Consider the following 22,916-nt stretch of genomic DNA (forward strand, 5'->3'; position numbering starts at 1 on the left):
TAATAATAAATAAATAAATAAATGAGAAAGCCAGTTAAAAAAAAACAGGTCTGGAGTCTCATAGGATTCCCACAGATTCAAATGCATAGATATGCAAAACAGAATAAAAAATAAAAGGGTTTTCTGGACCTAGAACTATAACATCCATTTAATTAATGTATGTATATAATTAAATGGATGTTTTATATATATATATATAGATATATATATAGAAACTATTTTGAGATGTTTCCAAAGTCTTAGCTAAGATTTAAGATCAGTCATAATCATCACAAGCCTTTGTGAATTGGTTATACATGTTCTGAATGATTCCCAATTAGATGGCACATTCACAAATGAAACTTCCAGAAGTCAGCAGAGTAATACTATATTTTAAGGCTATGTTCTCTTAAAATAGAATGCATTGAAGGGTACTAGAAAGCTAAAGAAGTGGGAGGCAGGTCCAATATTTCTCTGCCTCTAACAAGGGTCAGTGTCAGAAACAGAGAGAATTTTCAGGAGTTTTCATTCTTTTATGTGTTATCTGCTACTGCTCCTCTTACTGGTCTCTGCATCTAGTGATCAAAATGTAAGATAGGTTCACAGGCTGAATTCCTTCTCCAGGGCTAAGTTGGTCAATTTAGTAAAAAAAATGCTTACAAAGAATCAATACTCCATCAAAGGCAGGGACCTTTTATCTTTAGGTTGCATTGACCTAAGTTATCTTTTTCAGAGTATTGTGAAAACATGCTAAACACACACACATAAAATAATATATGTGCCTATGATATTACACTTACATGGAATAGTTAATTAGTTAATTAGTTAATAGTTAATTAGTACCTGGACAGTTATGCTATTAGGACATTTGACTCAAATCATAGGTAACCTTTGTAATGACCTCTTGGATATAGAATGTGCATTAATGATTTCTTATATTTTCACCAATACCCATTTTCCCTTAGGAAAGGAGCCCAGCGGGGGAACCAAGATCATGGATTGCAAAATTGAGGAGAGTGCTGAAACACCTGCTGTAGAGGACTCCTCATCACCCCCACTAGATACTCAGCAACATTCCTGGCAAGTTTCCACAGACATTGAGAACACTGAAAGGTAAGTGGGAAGTTGCTCTAAATAGACTGCCAGTCCTCCTCCAGATAGGGGCTACAGAAAGGCAAGATATTTTTCTTTCAGAATCAGAAACAGCTTCTCAGAAAACTGAAAAGATTTAAAAGTCTAAACTCTGCATTAGAAGCATAGCAGAACCTCTAGAAAATGCAGACTCCAGGGCCTTGATTTATCTCACTCCATTTCACTGCATCACCATGGAAATGAAGACCCGTGGGCTTCCCTGGGTAGAGACAAAGTTGGCTTTCATTCCAGCACAGCCCACCTAGTGTGCTGGGCCTCAAAATATCTGTTTGTTTAGGGGTAAGAATCCAAAAATGAAGGCAACGGTGCCACCGTGAGATTCTGAAATTTCAGGTGTATTTGAATGACTCCCTGAGTTGTCTGTCAGGGGGCTGAGCATCCTGTCCTGTTCCCAAGCAACAGTTCTCAAGGCTCCCTTCTCATCCTCCCAAAATGTCATTGACAGCCCCTTAGTGGACAAAATGAGTTAATGCATTTGTCTTAACAAGTAGTAACTCAAAGCTAGAAAAGAGAAAAGATTCTTCTTTTCTTTTTTTCTTTTAAGAGTAAAACAAGTTTACTGGGGGAAATAAAGGGAGGGAAGGATAAAGGTAGGTTAAGATGCATGCTTAGAAGAGAACACAGGCTTCTTCAGAATAGAAAGAGCAAAGTACATTTTTCAAACAGGGTTTGGAAATTAAAGTATAAAAGTACACATCTCAAGGGGAAAGACATGGATGACATGTATAATTCTTTCTCTGTCAAATTAGTTTATAAACATTTTTCCAAAATGCCCCTACCTAGTCCATTGGTAGGACATTTCCAAGTCAGGCCATTTGGAACAACAGATCTTACCCTGATGTGGTGCCTGCATATAGTCTTCTTCCAGGCCTTCCAGCCAGCTCTCCTTTTTGGATACTGCTTTGCAGCAGGCCTAGAATTTTGCATCTCAAAGGTTCTTTTGTGTCAGAGGCCTTCATGCCTTTACATTGGGTTGAGTAGAGGAGATATTCTACAATGATTCTATTTCCTCTAAAAATAAAAAAGGTCAATAACAATAGTAAGCACCTTTTCTCTTCTAGAGGCTAAGAAAAGCCTTGCAGTGAGGAAGCACTAATGCCTTTGCTCTGAGACCCTCTGCTTATCCCTACTGCCTGGCAAGAGGCAATTGAATGAATACTAGGCAAGTCCACTGAATGCTTTGTATTTGTAGAGTTGAGTCATTGACAAGATAATAAGCATTTTATTTTTTTATTTTTAGAAATGTAACACAACAATGGCATTTATAGCCATTATGGTTCTACTTTCAGATTGTAATATAATTCTAGAGCTAATTACCAAATTTCTGTGTTTATAGCAAATTGAAGCATGTGGTAATTATGTGCTATTAATAAACTTGGATTTTTGTATAAACTCAGAAGCCCAACAATCCAAATAATAAAGCTGTTTGGCCCAGATTGATAAAACTATAGACAAATGATGAGAGTCATTTATCTTAATTTATAAAATAGAAAGTGCTTTACTCTATATTCCCAGGAAGGACTATCTGCCAGGATGCCATGGTTAGAACATAATCCATCAGTAAAGCCATTTTTCCTTTTCAGAAACTTTGCACAGCAGCAATGCCAAGCCTCAGAGACTTGTCAGAAAGTAGGATATAACTGCCAACAAGAATGGGAAAGTGTATTGTCAGTGTTTTGTTTCAGTATGAAATCCCAGATCAAGGTCAGAGGAAGTGGGAAGGAAGGACAGAAGTAGTTATACCAGATCGATCTGGGAAGGCAACTTCCTCAGCTTACTGTTCCTCAAATCATGAGTTTCAAAATGTATTGCACATTTAAACCACCAGGAGGGCTTTGTACAAATATTTGCCTCTGCTCTATCATAAAACAAGCAAATTATGGTCTCTTGGGTGGAATATGGGAATACGACATGTCCTCAATGCAGCAGCCAAGAATGAGAGTTGGTAATTTCCAAGGAGATTTACATTCATCACTAATATTGCATTCCTACCCTTTTCCCCCATTTTATACCTGCCTACAGCACTTCACCTCCTCTGGCATTGAGAAGTTTCTATGAAAAATGAACATGCCCCTTGTCCTGCTCTCTTCCGTCCCCTGCCCATACACACACACACACACACACACACACACACACACACACACACACACACACACACACATACATGTATCTTCTCTCTCAAGAAATACCCTTTGGGATGTATCATACAAATGATCCACAGATTTATGCCTGTAAATGAGTACTCTAAATGAGTTTACAGGTTATTTCTAGTGATCCCCAGCCTGCCATCCTCTCCTTTTATAATCTGCTGTTCCTGAGACAAAGTTCTTTCTCATGCATTATTCACTATTTGAAGAGGATACCCTATGGAGTTTACATTCTCCCCTAACACTGGGATCTCTGCATCATACTCAAGAGAAGAGTTGTTTTGTTCACTGGACTGAGGTACTCAATACTGCAAATTAAGTGGTAGGTCTCTTTACTTAAATGGTTGATAAAATTTCCTCAAATTTAAGTTTATATACATCCCATCCTAACACTATATTTAATTTTTACTCATCAAAATGAAATACTACTGAAGCCAGAGAGATAGAATAGTTAAGGCATTTGCCTTGCTTATAACTGACCCAAATTTGAATCTCAGCATAACATATGGTCTCACAAGCATTGCCCGAAGTCAGCTTTGCCAGATGTGGCCCAACGAAATGAAATCTATCTCTGTGTCCTAGAATTTAAAAAGTACTGACTCTAGGGTCTGACCATCTGATGTGTGGGGACCAATGTTCCAAAGATTTGAAAAGTCCAGTTGGCTTTCTACTCTAGCCTGGAAGCCCCTAAGTTGGCCTCTGACACATTATTTGCCAATCGTATGTTCTCTGAGAGGAGGAAAGAGGTTGGAGGATGCAGTGATAGCTCTAGAAAGGTCATATCCCAAAGGTCTCTCTCTGTCTCTTTCTCTCTCTCTCTCACACACATACACACACACACACACACACACACACACACACACACACACACACACACACCTTGGATCCACTGTCAAAAGCTCTTTGGAGGATTTTAAATTTGTTTTATTATTTTTATCATTCCAAGTCGACCAAGTCAAATCAATTGGTGTTAACCTTGTAAACATTAGGGGCCTGAGTGGTAGCATAGTGGTAGGGCATTTGCTTTGCACACAGCTGACTCAGGACGGATGCATGCAGATTCGATCCCGGCATCCCATATGGTCCCCTGAGCCAGGAACAATTTCTGGGAGCATAGCCAGGAGTAACCCTTGAGAGCCACTAGGTATCACCCCCAAAAAACAAAAACAAAACACAAAAGCCTTGTAAAAATTAGCATATATTATACTGAATTCATATCATAGTCATTAGAACTTTTAAAACCAACTGGACAGTAGCGTGTGGATCTACATAACCGCAGTCGTCATCTAGCCAAAATGCCTCACGAGCACCATTACTGAGCCTCAGCTTTGCCCATAGTATCCTAGTTATTGGAATTATATGTCTTTTGCCTCCCCTAGGAAGGCTGAACTACTGTCCTCATTACCAAAGACTCTTCTGAGATCTCAGCATGGTCCAACTAGATGCAGAGATAAGAATTCTGCAGCAAAGTGCTCTGTGAAAATGTTTGCCAGAGTAGCTCATTCCATCCACAGCCAGCTGTCTCAGGTTTTCCTCTTACAAAAGCCAAATTAATTCAATATTTGCCTGCTGGAAGCTAGAGCTGGGATAATTAGCCACAGACTCTCGTCCTTCAGTTGTCTCTGCACAGACTGTTGAGATTACATTTCAAAAACTTACAGCTGATTGTTTCTTCTTTTTTATCAATTTTTCAGAGACATGCGAGAAATGAAAAACCTCTTAAGTAAACTCAGGGAAACTATGCCTTTACCATTGAAAAATCAAGGTGAGTCTTGTCGTTTCCTTTTGAGGCAGAGAGTTAACCTTGAGACTTGTCTCTTGAGAAATTAAAGTAAGCTAGTTTGGGGTGTTGTTTTTTGTTGTGTTTTATGAGCAGTAGGAGGCACTGAGAGTACGTCTCACTGTCCTAAAGAATATGGTATTGAGAATGAAATCCACCGGGTGAATAGTTCTGCTGGGGGAACTGAGGTGCACTCTGACCTCAAAACAGATGCCTCCTCCGCGGGTGCTGTCAGTGAAGAGCATTTATTCATTGCCCACATTGTGCAAAGCACGACACCAGTGTGGCAAACACAAAAGAAGAGAAATTTTTGTCCTTACAAGTGTATAGCCTAGTGGAGGAGACCTGAATACTTTCAAAAGAAGTTCATTCTTGCCAGCCAGATATTGGATTATCTAAAAGAAGTTAATAGTAGTAATTGGTATATACTAATAATTTACAGTAGAGTGTGGGTGGGTGCTGGGAGGGAGTTCCATACCACAAAGCAATTCTGAAACACCAGAGGTATTGCACAGTTCAGCTTAATTCTGGTGATAGCATCAGATCCCACAAGTTAGGGGCACATTCTGACAAACCTGCTTGCCCCCCCTTTGCATGCCAGTCAGAAATCCAGATTTTTCGCCCGTGCTTCTGAACAAAAAGCTTCAGATTGGTAATGTTCAGGCTTCCATTTCTCTCTCGTGAATCTCCATGTGCTCACCACCGAAATGTCTCCGAGCCAATCATTTTGGAGGGCTTATAGAGGCTTCATAATGTAGCTCAGATTGATTCAATTGTTAGCCACTGGCCACTGTGTTCTATCTTCAGTTTTTCTTCCCTCCATGAAGGTCGGGGGTGGGACTGAAATTTCCAACCCTCTAATCAAATTGGTTCCCCTGGCAACCAGCCCCCACCTCAGGTGATTTTCATAAGTTGTCTCATTAACATAACAAAGACACCTTTCCTCTCCCATCACTTAGAAAATTATCTAGGTTTTAGGAGCCCTGTGCCAGGAATAGGTCAAAGATCAACCAAATCTACATATAGACATAATTGTATATAGTATACAACCACATGTATATACATGTAATAAATACATGATCTTATTATAAATCACAATATCATAACCACTATCCTTGATGGTATACGTGTGTTAATGATACTAATTCATTTTCATGACACTTGAGGAAAAAACTTTGACTAGCTGTTATGTCCCAGGTTAGCAAGGATAGAAGCACTCAGCAAAATGTAAGTCAGGAATTTTTTATTAGCGTGTGCAACTGCACTTCACTCAAGGGAAGGCAAAGTGCAGCCCAGGACACAGTTCTTTCAGCCCTTTTAAAGTGGGGAGTACATTCTCCCAAAGCAACATGCACAAGTAGATAAGCGGATTCACAATAATGGGAAATGCATTTACAGTTACAAGGTCAATAAGAGGGGTAGTTCTCAGAAAAACTTCATCAGATGGTTATTTTTCAGAAGGTCCGTGATTAATTTTTGTTTGTTTGTTTTTTGTTTTGGGTCACTCCCCGTGACGCTCAGTAGTTACTCCTGGCTATGCGCTCAAAAATCGCTGCTGCCTTGGGAGACCATATGGCATGCAGGGGATGGAACCGAGGTCTGTCCTGGATCAGCAGCGTGAAAGGCAAATGCCCTGCCGCTGCGTTATGGTTCCAGCCCCTGGACCTGAGTAATTAAGGGAATTTCTGCAATTTCACAAGAAGGCCTCTCTCTCTAGACCTAACTAAAGGAGCTTCTGCAATAAACAAGCAAGCAGTGACAAAAGCTAGTATCTGCAGTTAACAGGCAGGATGTTGATTCAAGACTAGTTGGGTGGGGAGTGGGCCAGTAATGGCGAGCACGCAGGATGTTCACTTAAGACTAGTTCTTTTTCTGTAAAAAGAAAGCTCACTAAAACTCCATTACTATGAGTCAACAATAATGTTCCTTTTTTTCTGGCCTGAGGTTTTACTAATGTTTCCCAATGTACAGGAAAGTGAGACAAAAATGTATTACCAGTAAGTAACGGAACTATGGTCACACAGACTGTTCCAGGGCTGGGACTCCAAGCAGTGTTTCTCCAGAGCTATCCTATGGGATAACCAGCAGAGAAATGGAAGAGAAGGCTCCAGGAAAAAAATGCCTCCAGATGCTTTTGTTAACTAATGTCTCTTTAGTCACTAGTGTGGGACCTATAACATAGGAGAATAACAGTCAGCAAGTGTAATAGATGTTCAGTTTCTGCCCAACTTTGAAGGCTCCAGGTCTGTAGATATGCTCAAAGATCTAAAATTAAACATGTTTGTTACACAGAAGTTGATCAGGACAGCCTTAAGTGAAGCAACAAACTCAGAGATTGGTGTTTAGACAGTGGGAAAAGGATTTTTAGAGATACAAAAGAGAACTCCACTTGTTTCTACTGAGGAAGGCCTAGGAGGCAAGAGGAACGGATGATGTTTACCACTGAGCAAAGAGGGAGAGGATTTGACAGCAGATCTGAAGAGCCTCTTGGCTTAGGGAGCAGTGCGCCAGAAGGTGGGGAGGTGGAAGTGAGAACACAACACAAAGAGGTTGAGGAGTCATGTGGCCTGAGCTACATGAGGAGGTGGGGGGTGTCAGAAAATATGAGATGCATCAGATAATTCCATGGATCTCTCAAGGGCCTGGTCACCAAGACTAACACGTTTGAGCCATAAAATACCGTAAAATACAGTGTTGTAGAAACCTTGTATTTTTAGTAGCTGTGCACCAGGAACAGGTGCCAGTGTACAATAGAAACTGAATTCTAATAAGAAAGTTGACATGTTGTGTGGAGAAAGTCCTTCGACCACAGCATGGAAGATGGCTGCTAGAGAGACTAGAGTTTGCTGGCATAGCAAATAGAGCACTTGCCTGGTGTCTGTGAGAACTGGATCCAATGCCTGCAAATAAATAAGCAAATAAAAGGGGATAAAAGATCTAAAAATCCTTGAGAGCATACTATGAATATGACTCAGTGTCAAGACACATGCCTTTCATGTATGGGACTTGGGTCCCATCCCTGCCCCCAAACAAACAGAAATTAGCAGGCCCAGTCCTTTGACTTTGAATATTACATCTATGCTTGGTTCTGGAGATGGAATCCAATTCTCCTGCACACAGCACATGCCCTCGGCCCCCTAAAACTCTCCCTGTCCTGGGAGCATTTTTTAACAGACGCATACTAGTAGAGTGATCAAATCCACCAGATTTCTTTCTCTGTGTCAACCAAGATAAATCACAAAATTCTCCATGGCCTGCCTAGAAATTTTTTTCAGGTGTCTTGTTTACTCTTCAGACATTTAGGTGTAGGTTCACATATGCAGAAATGGGGGGGAGGGATATAAAATGTGAATAAATTTATTCCAGTTCTTTTCTAGAGGACCTTATTGTCAAAACACAATTCTAACTGGATAAAAACCATTATAGAAAGCCATCTGTTTTCCTTCTGGCTCCTTATTTTCTTTCTCTTTTTTATTTCAATTACATGTGTGCTTGAAGCAAAAAGATGAAGAAGGTAGAAGGGGGAAAATGGCTATTCCTAGATGCTCCTTTATTTTATCTGAAACTGACCACATGAAAACCTTGTCAGGCAAGTGCTAGGAATTGTTCTCCATGCTAGTTCAGAAACTATGTTTATTCCTGTATGGAAAGATCTAAACATATCTTTCCTGTTCTTGCCTAAATCTTAGCAGGACTCAACAACAATTTGCTTTAAATTGACTTTCTATGACAGTAAAAGAAATGTGGCCAAGATCAGGAATATTCAGGGTTCGTGATCATGCCTTCATTGTAGCACGCAGTGTCCTTCCCATTCTTCCAGCTTAGACTAGAGCATAAGAGGTGCACAAAGGCATGCCACCCTTCTTCTGTTGCTACTCCAGGCAGCCTCCGCACAATGCCTGGGGCTCCTGGCTCTCAGCCCACTGTTTTTTTCACTCAGCTCCACTCCTGTCCTACATTCTGGGTCACTGGCAGTGCTGTCAGAAGCTTCATTAATTATGAGAGTCTTGCTGTGTCAAATGGATTACAAATGGTACCACCTGTGGAGAACCCCTGCCAGATTACTGACAAAGGCTAAAAGGAGATTGGAAAGTGAAGCACAAGCATCTTCTAAATGCAAATGATAATCAAACAAAATAACACCACTGAAATAAATTAAGCCTTCCCGACAGTGTCACCTTTTCCAAAATTCTGACTTAATGAATTTTGTGGGGTGTGTTGATACATTCACTTTTGCCTAGAATTTGGTAAATTAATAAACTCCATAAGCCTGAAGGGGCTTCATCAGGAATGAGAGCTCTTTTAGAATCTGACTATAGGCAGATTGTGCTCCTCTCCAATTTAGAGTAGAACTAGAAATCAATCTGTCATGTCAAACAGAAGAGTTGGCTAATATCTGGATAAGAACCAAGGGTAGTTATGTTTCCTTCTTTCTTTCTAGTTTACTAGGCATGCTCATTATGTTTTCTCTCACAGGAATTAATATACTTTGTGCAATTTAATATGTAACTGAATGTCACTTTGGGTAGTTTTATTGTCATATTCTTTGTCATCTCTAAACCCTTTGTCCAAAATTCAGTATGACATGCACTATTCTTCCTCATTGAGTCCATTAATTACTGATCATATGCAAATCTCGATGTAATACTTGGTGTTGAGCCCAGTTCACAGTGTTAATGTTGTTCAATGTTTACAAACGAAAGAACAAAGGTCTCTTGATAGCATCATTTGTCCCCATCATCACCCAAAATGAAAAGATCACCTATGATGTTCTGCACCAGGTGCCAGGAATGTCGCTCTCTGTAGAGTCTCCCCCATATCATCAAGACAGAAATGGATCAAAATCATTTCAAAATATTTTTTTCAAATGGCACATTCCTTGCTTCAAAGAAAATGATGGAGCTCTTTGGAAGCAATGCAGATAAATTCTGGAGACAACTGATACAAACATTCACACACGTACTATAGGAAATACAAATAAATTAGCACTTAGAATATAGTAATATCATAATAGTTTGGCACAGATTGCTACAAAGGCATAGCGGATTCTTGCCTGGCCATATTTGAGTTGTGACATGGAGAGGAGGAAGGGTATTGAGACATTTTAAGAACGGTCTATGCTGAAATGAACCAGAATTTACTAAAGAAAAAATGGAAAAACATTCCAGCATGTGAGTCTGTATATATGAAGGCATAAGATAAAAGGTGTATTGTTGAATGGTAGATACTTTGTTAGTGGGAAGTGGCCAGAAAGGAGACCAAGAGAGAAACTAGAAATTACTAGGCTAATATTTGCAAAGACTTGTTTAGATTTTATTCTAAAGTTATTGGAGAATTCAAATAGGAGCAGGTGCACATTCCTACTGAAAAATGCTTAAGAAGTGACCTAAAGCTAGGAAGTTGGAAAAGAGATTTTTATTCATTGAATTTAATACATAAGAGAAAAATATTAGTCAAGGAAAAAGCCAAGGTTCAGACTCGGGACAGAGAGTATATGAGTAAGTTAGAAATTACAGAAAAACATGCAGTAGCAGTAGAGGACTAAAGTTTTGAATGTGGGGAACTGCAAAATCAGTTCTTAATAGATAGTATTGAATAACAGTTCATAGTGTCTTGGTGGCAGGATACGTGAGCTAGGACAATTGCAACATAGATTTAAGCCTTATAAGCATAGTGGTAATTAAAGTCCAGTGAGAGGTTGAGACTGACTAAAAAGAGTGTATATATAACAAAATTTAAAGTTTGAGAAAAAGGGGCTGGAGAGATAGCATAGCATTGTGATAGGGTGTTTGCCTTGCATGCCGCCAATTCAGGACAGAAATGTGATTCAGATCCCAGAATCCCATATGATCTCCTGAGCTTTCCAGGATCAATTTCTGAGCACAGAGCCAGGTGTAACCCCTGAGGGTGGCCGGGTGTGACCCAAGGAAAAAAATAATAAAGTTTGAAGAAAAAGAACAGTTTACCAAGAGGACTGAGAAGAAACCCAGAACTACTGAGTGAACTATCCCAAAGAAGATTGTACAGAAGGAATAGCTAATAATGCAAGACTGTTAATCTCAATAAGAGCTAAAAAGCTTAGGATATAGCAATAAGGTGAGGTTGACAGAAGCAATTTATTTAAAATTTGAGGGTAGAAGCTTGGCTAACGAATGTTGAGAAGTGAGTGGAAGATGAAAAGCTGGGTCAATAAGGGAAAATTATTAAGATTTTTTTTTATAAATAGTTGCCTATAAGGATGATGGACAGGCAGGGTTGAAAGCAGATAATGATTGTGTCAAGAGTTATTGCAATTATTTAAGGAAAGTATAGAAGCCTGAAGCAGAAACATGGAACAGACAAAGTATTTAATAGATATTTTTAAAAGGTGCTTCTGCTAATCTTAAAGGAGAGATTGGATTATCTAGGATAAGACTTCTCTGGAAAAAGAAATCGTCTGTGGAAAGTCAGGGAGGAAAGAGAAGAAAAGATAGAAAATGTATTTTTTCTGATCTCACCCCAGACCTACAATGTAAGAATCTTTAGAGATGGGGGAGCTGTATTTCTCTGATTTTTTAGATGATGCTTGATATACCTAATATTTGAGAACCATTGGGTTAGTTAAAGGTCTTTCCCCCTAAATTAGTAATTTGTATCTAAAGTATATTTTCTAAAAACTCTTCTCTTAACCATATCTGATTACAGAGCTTAGACTCAATACCTGAAAATTCGCCCGTTTTTATGTCCTGCTTCTCAGCATCCTCTATATAAGAATGATTTATTAGAAATTTCAGCAGGTACTTAAGAGATAGTACAATGGACAGGAATCTTGCTTTGCATGTGGCCAACCTGGGTTCTATTCTCAGCACCATTTAAGATTCTCTGAGCCTCACCATGAGTGATCTCTTAATATAAAGCCATGAGTAAGACCTTTGTACAACTGGGTGTGACCCCAAACAACAAATACAAACAGAAAAGAAATATGATCAGTACCTTGTTGTGCCTTCTTGGTTCTAGTGTCTGACTTTAGTAACATTTGAGAAATAAACAATGAATGATTGAGCTTTGAGTTTACTTATTGTCTCAGTTTCCTAATCTGCCTTCTCCTGTACTCCTACACTTTGACTCTATGCCTCTTTCTCTTTCTCACTTCATTATCACATTTTTAATTGTTCTGGCATATAAATCTCTAAGGCTACTAACTTTGGAGAAAAATTATGAACAGCATGATAAGCAACATCCAGGGCCTGGGAGATGGCTAGAAGTGCTGGAGTATGCTAGAATCCCACTTTTGATCCCTAGAACTGTATATAGTTTTCTATGCAGTTCTAGCATTGCTAAAGAGTGACTCCTAAAAATTATCCTGAGAGTAGTTCATGAGTTTTTCTGGGTATGACCCCCAAAATCAAATAATAATAATTAAAAATAGGATGATAATAATAAATTCCACCTCAAAAAATTTTTTTCTGGGCCCAGAGAGATAGCACAGCGGCGTTTGCCTTGCAAGCAGCTGATCCAGGACCAAAGGTGGTTGGTTTGAATCCCGGCGTCCCATATGGTCCCCCGTGCCTGCCAGAAGCTATTTCTGAGCAGACAGCCAGGAGTAACCCCTGAGCACTGCCAGGTGTGGCCCAAAAACCAAAAAAAAAAAATTTTTTTTCCAATAAAAACCAAAGATTCTTACCAAAAATTTCTTGAAAGTTTCAACTAAGTGGAGAGTTCCATTTGCTTAATCTTGTTGCTTCAGAGATATTCCAATCTATGTGGAAAGACTATATTTTTCCAGAGTTGAACTCACTACAAATCATTGCAGCCTTATGTCCTCCTTGGTGAGTTTCAACATTTTAATGCAGGTGTCACCTTTCTTTGGTGTCAAAAGTAGCTATGAATTTCTGCCAAGAAATTTGGAACTTTTGTGTCACCTTAGCAATAGGTGATAGTCAGACACACTCTGAGAGTGGTGCCAGTGTCAAAAATACTCTACAATGATACCTCTAATCTGCAGCATTCTTAAAGGGCAGCACTTTGCTTTGATGAGATTTATCTGAGCAGTCTCATCGATCCTAACTAACACTTCCCATTATCTTTCATATGTGTGTATATGGATACAACACTCACAAGTAAATATATGTGTGCATGTGTGTGTGTGAAAGAAGAAAAAGTCAGGAGAATTTCAATAACTTAATTTTTTATTCACACACTAAATATATAAATAAATGGATCAGTCTTAGAAATTTTATAGTACATATGTGTATGCCAGTGTGATTTTAACTCAAAAAGAGGATGTGAGAAAAAACATAACCAGAGCAAATACATCATACATTATTTTCTAAATATGATTGTAGCAGACATTTCCTCATGTAGTAGGGATAATACATCAAAATCTCACTGAATTAGACATATATATGTATATATATCATTTTGGTTAAATCTAGAATATCTCTTAAATATTGGAGAAATTCAGAACATTGTATAATTTAGGAAATAGATAAAGCATGTCAAGTCTTAAAGAAATAGATAAATAAATATTTCCTCATCAACAGCTTTACTATTTTGGTGATTCTATTCTAAGGAAGCATTGAAATCCAGATGAATTCTGGAAGGGTAATCAGTATTCTACTGAAAGGTGAAACTATATCCTTCAGAGTCAGTTCTATTTTTGTCCTATCCAAGTAAGCTAAATTTATTGATTACTTGGTAGTAAAAGAAGTAACAATCCTAAAAATAATGTATGAATGAGTTATCTTTTATTTTAGGTTACAAATAGATCATGATTCATTTCAGAGATTAAAAAATTTCATACTTATATTGGATATTTCAAATTGTTTTCAGTGTCTTAACTATTTTGAACAAGTTTTAACTATAAAAGAGAGCTGTCCCATTTTTAACTTTTAAAATGCATTCAAAAATCACAGTAAATTTTTCATTATGAAAAGAACAGATATGCTCTGGTTTTCTCCCATGTTTGCAGAATGAGTTTTAAGAGGATGTTCATTTGTGGAGACTGCAAGTCCACTGTGGTTGATTAATTTGATATACTCAGCTGGGGCGCCTGCTTTCTTTCTTGGCTCTGTCTTTCTGCTCTAGTTCCATCTAAATGTATAACTCAGTGCCCAAAGTGTTCCAAAGAACATTGTCAACTTGGTGTGAGATGCTAATTTACAAATAAGTATGATGCATGTGAGCCTCTGAGGAAGAGGTGGAATACTCAGGCACTTAGACAACATAAGTTATGTAAGAAGATCAGAAAACTAGGAGTTATTTATGTGCTTGACAACTTCCTGAGTGTCTAAGCTTAAGAAAAATCAACCTTCTTTACAGATCATGGGAAAACCATTTTTACTGAAGTGCGACACATTTCATATTTCACTCTATTGACCATTTCTCTACTTCCAAATTCTAATTCTAATTCCTGTTTCAAGGATCTTCTCTTGGCCAGATTCTTGAGTACTGTCTCCACAAAGTTAGGTTGGAGCAAGGACTGAGACCCTGAGCTCTGCTCTGGGAAAATAATGTATCTAGTCCTGACAGAGCTTAGGTTCCTTATAGCTGTCAAAGAAAACCAGCAACATGACTGTCTTTGGCTCCAGTCTGACTATATCCTAGTGCTATCCAAGTTGTCAATTTTTAAGTTCTTTCTTTTTTTTAATTAATTTTAATATTTTGTCATTGTGATTTATAAATCTGTTGCTAACAGAGTTTTAGTCATCCAATATTCCAACTCCAAATCCAGCACTAGTGTCAGCATTCCTCCAGCAATGAACCACAGTTGCCTCTATGTCTACACTCTCCTACCTTTTGTTAATGTGTTTTTTGGGGAGAAGACACCTAAGACACCCAGGAGACCCTGTACCCCTCTTGTGATTTTTGTCAGGCTTGCAAGTCAATATGAGGACCTGACAGTACAATGCTGATCAAACCTGACACCCCAGGTAATCAGGGACTTTCAGAAAGGAACCATAGATATTCAGGGGTCCATGTGGTGTCAGGGATTAAATGGGATTGGACACATGCCAGTCATGTTCTTAACCCCAGTTCTATCTAACCAGCCCTATCCCAGGTTATTTTTTTGTGGTCCTGAGATCCTATTCTGCTCCAGCAAATTGTGTCCAACTACCTTCTCTTTTGAACTGAAATATTTCTTAAACACTTAGCCCATGATACCAAATTGGATCTTTGCTTAATTTATTTTTATCTATTTGTCACATGAAATGTCAAGCCAAAGCATAGACTCAATGACTGGTCATCTTCTCTGTGAATGCCTTGTGTATAGAAATTTAAAGAAAGTGTTAGGGACATACTGGACTAGAATTGCTGACACGAACTAGTTGAAAGAAAGCAAGATCTAATAATGCTTTTATGTAAAGAGAAATTGTTATAAATATTGATATTGGAGCCAGAAAGATAGCAAAGAGTATAAGGTATTTACCAACTGAGTACTTAATTGACATGTTCAACATCACATAACTAATAATAAATAGTAGGGAGAAGTTTAGAAAGATATAAACTTTACCCAAAAGAATGAACTCTTGTTAAAAGTTATATTTCAGCCACCTGAAAGATTACCTCAGTGTAGTTTAAATTTAATTCTAAGTAATGGTTCTCAACTATAGGCTATTGTCCCTGCCTCCATGGAACAGATTTTTCTTCTTATTGAACAAAACTAAAGCCTTCTGCATTCCTATTTTCTTTGCAGAAATATTTAGAATATTACAATAGCCAGAATCTGGAATCTGAGAACAGAAGAGTGGCTACAGAAACTGTGGTACATCAACACAATAGAATATTATGCAGCTGTTAGGAAAAAAATGAAGTCATGAAATTTGCTTATACATGGATGGATATGGAGATTATTATAATGAGTGAAATGAATTAGAGGGAGAAGGAGAGAAATAAAATAATCTGAATTATTTGTGGGACGTAATAAAAATAAAAGATAGTATGGTGATAAAATCCAGAGACAATAAAGATGAGGGCCAGGAGGACCAGTTCATGGCTTTTTGTGACAAAAAGCTGAGATTGAAATTAGGGTAGAGAAGGGTCTACTATGACAATGATAGTTGGAACTGATCACTCTGGACAAAAATCAGGTGCTGAGAGAGGATCAAGTGATATACATGTTACCCCATTAACAAGAGTGTAAACTACAGTGTCAAAAGGGTCTCTTTGTAAAAGAGAGAGAAAGAGAGAGAGAGAGAGAGAATAAGAAATGAAATGTCTGCCCAGAGGGCAGGCAGGAAGTGGTGGAGTGGAGGGAGGGAAATTAAGGACATTGGTGATGGGAAATGAGCACAAGATAAAGGGAGGTGTACATTACATTTTTTGACAGAGTCTCAGTCTGTACAATTTTGTCTTCAATAAAGTAATTAATTTTTAAAAAATGATGTGAAGAGAAAGAGTAAATATGTGTTCAGAGAGAACACAAGCTTCTCTAGTGTGAAAAAAGCAAGCAGAAAGACAAAGACAAGCAGACAAGGGAGAAAACAGTTTAAATAGCAGGTCTCCAGGGAACATTTAACCATATCTGGGAACCTTTTTATTGTCTCAGCTGGTGGATAGTATTCCTGGCATCTAGTGTGTAATGGTCACAGATGCTGGTAAGCATCTACTAGAGCTCAAAATAGCCTATAAACAAGAGTTACCTGGTGAGCACCATAGATGTGGCTGGGTTCAATCCTTGGCATCACATACACACATAAAAACTAATGAGATAGTTCAGTGAGCTATGGAATAAGCTTGGCATGTAGAAGGACTAGATTTAATCCCTGACACTGGATGGGTCTCTGAGTGACCACACAGCACCAAATATAAGCCAGGAGTGATCTCTTGAGCTGCCATGTGTGTCCCTAAACTAAACAACAAAACCCTTATCTGCTGCAAAATGTAAGTAGCTGCTGTGGTTAAGAAACCTTGAACGTGTTTAGGTATTAAAGTGTGAGGTCTGCATTCCATCCCTGAACCACCAAAAAAAAAAAAAAAATGAAAGACAAACTGATTTAGTAATGTCAGTTATTATTGCAATTATTTTTTTTAACAGCACCTTACCCGTGTACATTCTCTCCCATCACAGATGACAGCAGCCTTCTAAATCTAACTCCTTACCCCCTGGTTAGAAGACGGAAGAGAAGATTCTTTGGGCTGTGTTGTCTTGTCTCAAGCTAGGTGATTTCTCCTGGAGACTTATCACTAGGAAGACCTGAAGAAATCACCAAACCGAGGACCACCAGATAGCTGAATCACAGTTACTGGGTTTTGACTATGTTTTCTATGCTTCCTTATTACTTTTATCTGCCTCCCTGTGCCCTTTTAAATAATTTTACATTTGAAAGTAGCTGCTGTCAAGAAGAAAAAAGAAAGATTCAAAAGTCAAACTGTTTTTAAAGGGATTTTTAAAGCTGACATTGTGCATGTCTGCTCTAAACCATACAATGACAGAGCAAGGATTATGATTTTTAAATAATTTAAGGGTTTTTTAAATGTATTATACAGAGAAAAACTTATTTCATGTATAGTAGTATATCTATAGCTCTTGCTTACCTTCGTTCACAACTTATCATCATGTAATGCGTATTTAAACAGTCTATTTAAAACTGCAAACTGTTCAAAAGTTCGATCTATCAAAATATCATTAGAAATAGTATGATAAACATAGAACACATCTATTGCTTTTTCTGCACATTTAGTCTTCCATTCTGTCTGAATCTAAGAGCTTCGACATAAAAAGGCTTTAATTTATAATGTAACACAAACCATATATGAAAATATTTAAATTTTGTAAATATACAATAATTCTAATGCCTTCATACAATGCATATGGGCAACTAATCCCCTCTTGATCCAATGGTGTCTGTTCAGCTTCTTGGAGAATGAAGTAATTCAGTTAGGAAATGGTGTAGTAACATAGACAAATACCCTCAATAGTAAAATTAAATACTATCACATTTTGTTCTAATTGAAATTGAAGCATGATGTCTGCACATCAGCTAGTGTTAAATCTTATAGGGCATGCTGAAATTAGCTCAGATCGTAAAAATACTTAACATTTTACATCGTTGATAAAATCTTTTTAGTTAAGCTAATCTTGTCTCATTTTAGATGACTATGCAGATATGAACTTTTCCAATGTGTACTTGGTATCTTGTCTTATGCTTAGAATCTTGAAAGCAGGATACATTAAGCAATACTATATTTTAGAAAGGAGGAAACTGTGCTTCATATTTTATGCACAATTTTGTTCTAATCTTCCTCCACTAAACTTATAACATGGTAAAATTTTGTTATGTTTCCCCTTTTTTCTTTTTTTGGCTTATTTCCCAGACAGAATTTCCCTTGGATTGAGAGATCAGGTCTTTCCACTTTCTTTCTTGTTATCGGAGTCTGAAAACACCCTAAAGTCAGACAAGAGACTCCAGTGTCTAGTACCATCAAAGAATGAGGTAAATGGCTGTAAGTGTTCATCCAAGAAGTCTCTTTCATCCTAACTCTATACTCTCTCAGCACATATATGCAAAGATATTTCCAAGTTCACTGATGTTTTAAGTAGATTCAAGCTTTTAGCTTTAATGAAGGGAAAGGGAGGTACAGATAAACTACTAGAAACATTATTGTATTATATTAGAGTGCTAATAATTGGCTGTTTTGACATGCAAAATGGCAGTTTCATATAGTTAAAAACTAATAGCTAGAAACTGCCCTTGTTTTTGTTTTTCTAAATTTTTTATTTGAAAATAAAAGAATAAAGAGGTTAGATATTTTAAAAAGTTATGCATGTCTTAGGACCAGAGTGATAGTATAGTGGGTAGGGTGCTTTCCTTGCAAGTATCCAATCCCAGGTTCAATCCCCAGCATCCATATGGTCCTTTGAGCACAACAGGATATGATTTCTGAGCACAGAGCCAGGTCTAAGCCCTGAGCATGTTAGGTGTGGCCCCAAAACAAAACAAATAAAATTAAATAAAAGCTTTGCAGGTCTCTGTTTAGATTATACCAGCTGGTTATTGGTTTAATCAAAGCTCTTGTGTAAATTCCAATAAGTTAGTAATGGATAAATGCTAATGAATATACTGACTCCATAAAAAAACATACCCTTATATATTTTATATTAAAAAATATCACAATATTCTAAAGCAAATACTTGTAAAACAGTTGTAGGAATATGCAAATGAAAAAGCCCTAGGATGAGTATTCTCTTGCAACCACTCCCAATTTATTTAATCTATAAATCCCAACTTTTATAAATGAGATTTAACTTATTTAAATTTGAATTTGTATATCCTTTTTAAATTCCATTTATTTATTTTCCTTAAAGTTAATTCACTTAAGGTCTGTTGTTTTTAAAACTAGAAAAAAAAACAACAGTAGTCCAATTTAACATGCTCTCAACTCTCATTTCCACCATTTTTTTACCTTTCTATTATTCTGAACTCTGTCCTTCAAACTACTTTCTATGAATTCATGCAAAGTTGTCCATTGCTCAGTCTAGTCTTGATATTCAGCACGTTCTTCTAATTGCCTGACGTAAATAACTTCTGCTTGATTAATCTGTGCTCACTCTCGCCTTAGTCTCAGTATGAAAGTAACACACCTTTCGTGCATTTGTCCTTCATACAACTGATGACTGTTAATAAATTCAGGTCTCACCTCCATGTATGGGAGGGATATAGTAGCTATTTATGGAGATGGGGATTTGTCTAATTCCCTAGCTAGGCTTTCTGTATCTAAAGTAAATATATTCGGTCATATTACCTTTCATAGTGCCTGTTTCCCAGGCTTTGACCAATTTTGTAGTTCCCATGGACACACTCCAAGATTTATAGATATTCTTCACTAGCAGGTCCTATAAAATTAATTATAGTACTCAAAAGTCCTGATAACTTAAACACACCCATAATTGCTAAGGTAATTTACCACCCCCTTTAGATAGGCCAAAATGCATATTTATTTTAGAGCTAACTCCCACATGCCTCTGACCTACCAAAGGACTTTCTCAGGTGTAGTTCTATGAGATAGAGTTCTACTCTCTCAGCTGGTAATTTGATATCAGATTAGCAATAACATTGAGCTGATTTCTAGGAATAAGGAGAGAATATTGAATCCCATTTTGTTGCATGTATCGTATGTTTGAAACAAAAAATAGTTAACCATTTCTGGTGTCTACTCACTCCTTTTACTATCATTTCTTTAATATTCTAGTATTTTTTAAAGATGACAGAAACAATACATAGTTTGAAAATACATATCTGAAAAATACCAGATACTTTCCTTATTAGAAGGGAAAAAGATCACGTGAACCAAGTACGATCACATTATTTGAAATCTTCATTTTAGATAAGTTTTGTGAATAGATGTCCACAAGGCAAGGGTGTCAATTAAAAAAAATGTCCACTGAAGTTTTATATGTAGTTAAAAATCAATTTACAGGAAACTTTTAGTTGAGTCTTTGCTCAAAGGAACAAAAAGAAAGAAATAGCTCTGCTATCCTCTAATGAGATAGTTAAAGCTCTTTGGAAAATTATACATTTCTATCAGATTATGATTTTTCCTTAGGTACTTCTGTATTAATTGGCAACTTTACATACTGTTTGACAATACTGCCACCTACTGAAAGCTGATCTTTCGAATGAGAGAAGAAAATCAACACTATGAAAACACCTTATTTATTTGAGACAGCAAAGATTAATAATGGTTCTACATGACATTTTAGACTCCAGAAATCTCAAAGTTTATGTTCTAGAACATCAAAAATTGAAAAATATTCAACTTTAAGGTAACTAACTAGATTGGGAAAGAGTCAGAATAAATCAAAATATATTATTAAGTGTATAAACTCAAGAACATGGAATAATTGAGTACATTAGAAAGCCAACATTTCAAATCTGTAAAAAAAAGAAAAAGATTGAATTACTGTTAAACTTGATAACAGTTTAGTCCAGTTTTTGGGAAAATGTCAGATCTTTTGATTAAAATAAATTATCTTTCAAAAAAAACAAAAAAAATTATAGGAAATGTGAAGATAAGAATTTGTGTGTGTGGATAGGAAGCCTTTCATAGCATGACACCAAAGGAAGAAGCCACAAGAAAAAATTACCCTTGACCAGCTAAAAATGAAAAACTCCTTTACAGTGAAAAATAATGTATCAAAGAGAAAAAATTTGAAATATGTGCAATGAAGAGTCTAGAATTCTAATATCTATCAGAAACTTAGATTTCATTATCTGTGTGAAGTTTCATGATCTGTAATCTCCTTCCCAGTCACGATATCCCAATTTATTTTATGCTTGCTTTCTTGCAATGTTTTCATGATTACTTGTGTAATTGTGTACCTATCCCACTAAAATAAATAGTCCAACTGGATAGCAATAGTGACTATTTTGTTTATTTTATAGCCCAATACCCAGCAGAGTGCTAAACATTAAGCAAATACTGAAAATATATTTATTTTTTTAAATATATTTATTGACTGTGTCAGAGTGCATGAATAAATGACATTTTATGACTCTAAAGGAATCAACTTTTCCAGTAGAAAATTGAGCCAAGGGCACACACTGACAATGCACTGTAAGTGAGACAATGTACTAATAATATGGAAATATTGAGTATTTAGTAATCAAAATAAAAATTAACATGGTTATTTTGCAAAAAGATAAAACATATAAGCCATTAAAGTTTCCCTTAAACTTTAAGTTTATATGTGAGACAATATGGGATGAATTTTCTCTTATAGAATCAATAAGAATAAAAAATGTTTTGATCTTCTGGAAAATATTTTTACAAAACATTTTTATGCATGCCAAATAATCCCATGTTGAAAAAAATATTCTCCTTTAAAGTTCAGGAATAAAATGATTCAAAACATGTGAAGAAAGGATGCTTATGACTGCATCGTTTGGAGGAGAAAAACTGTATATTCTATATTATAGAACTGGTTAAATGTGATATAGCCTTTCAATGGAATATTACACATCTATCAAGAATATTCTTATTTAAAGAAATGTATATTTACAGAAAAAAGCAAGTTATATTGTTAAATGGAATAAGGGAGTTATCTACAGCATGATCCCATTTCAAAAATACGCATATACATGTGTGCATTAAAATTTTAATTATTTGCTAAAATGTTAACCGTATCTAACTCTAGGAGGTGAGATTTGGAGCAATTGTGATTTCTTTTTATATATATGTAATTTCCCATTTTTCCACAATGAGCATGTAGTACCTACATATTTTTTTCAGGGAATAGATAACAACAATCACAATCTATATTAAATGAAAAAGTATTATTAAACATATGTATAGTATGACACAATATTTGTAAAAACAGAAAATTATATATAAATATATCTATGTATATATATGCAAAAGAGTGCTAGAAGGACATACACTAAAATGTTAATAGTAGTTACTATGGGTAGTGGGATCTGGGTGATTATTTTTTCCTTTTGCTTTTCTGTGTTTTCTAATTTTTCTACAATAAATATGTATTACTTGTGTAATAAAAGCTAATAATAAAAGTTTTAAAAAGAATGAGAGTGAAAGAGACAGTTTGATTCACCTCTTGTCCTCATTTTCCCTACTCTCCCAGGCCCTTAATTGATGCCTATTTTCACCATATGGCCAGAGGAGCTAAGGAGAGGAAAAGAACAGCACTTTAACTTGTGATGGTTGCGGGGGGGGGGGGGGGGGGGGAAGGGAAGAGACAGAGAGAGACAGAGAGAGAGAGAGAGAGATGGTAACAATGGTATGTGGGGAGGAAATTGGAAGGGAGAGAGAAAGAAGGGAAAGTGGTAAGGAAAGGGGAATAAAAGAAGATAAGGGCAAAAGATTAAGTGAAAATGAAATCAGTGGAGGAAGGATTCAAACAGATTTTGAAAATGCTTTCA

At 36.7% G+C, this 22,916-nt stretch overlaps 1 protein-coding gene across 1 annotated transcript in view; it reads left to right on the forward strand.

Moving 5' to 3' along the window:
* RGS7BP (regulator of G protein signaling 7 binding protein) overlaps positions 1-22,556 on the forward strand; it is a 130,235-nt gene extending 107,679 nt beyond the window's left edge. The window contains exons 4-6 of the mRNA XM_049768814.1: positions 945-1,092; positions 4,973-5,043; positions 17,108-22,556. Of these exons, the coding sequence (XP_049624771.1) occupies positions 945-1,092; positions 4,973-5,043; positions 17,108-17,199 (311 nt within the window). The 3' untranslated portion in view covers positions 17,200-22,556. The remainder of the gene's footprint in view (positions 1-944; positions 1,093-4,972; positions 5,044-17,107) is intronic.
* Positions 22,557-22,916: the final 360 nt, after the last annotated feature.

Source organism: Suncus etruscus, chromosome 2, assembly GCF_024139225.1.
Source record: "Suncus etruscus isolate mSunEtr1 chromosome 2, mSunEtr1.pri.cur, whole genome shotgun sequence".
Classification (NCBI taxonomy): Eukaryota; Metazoa; Chordata; class Mammalia; order Eulipotyphla; family Soricidae; genus Suncus; species Suncus etruscus.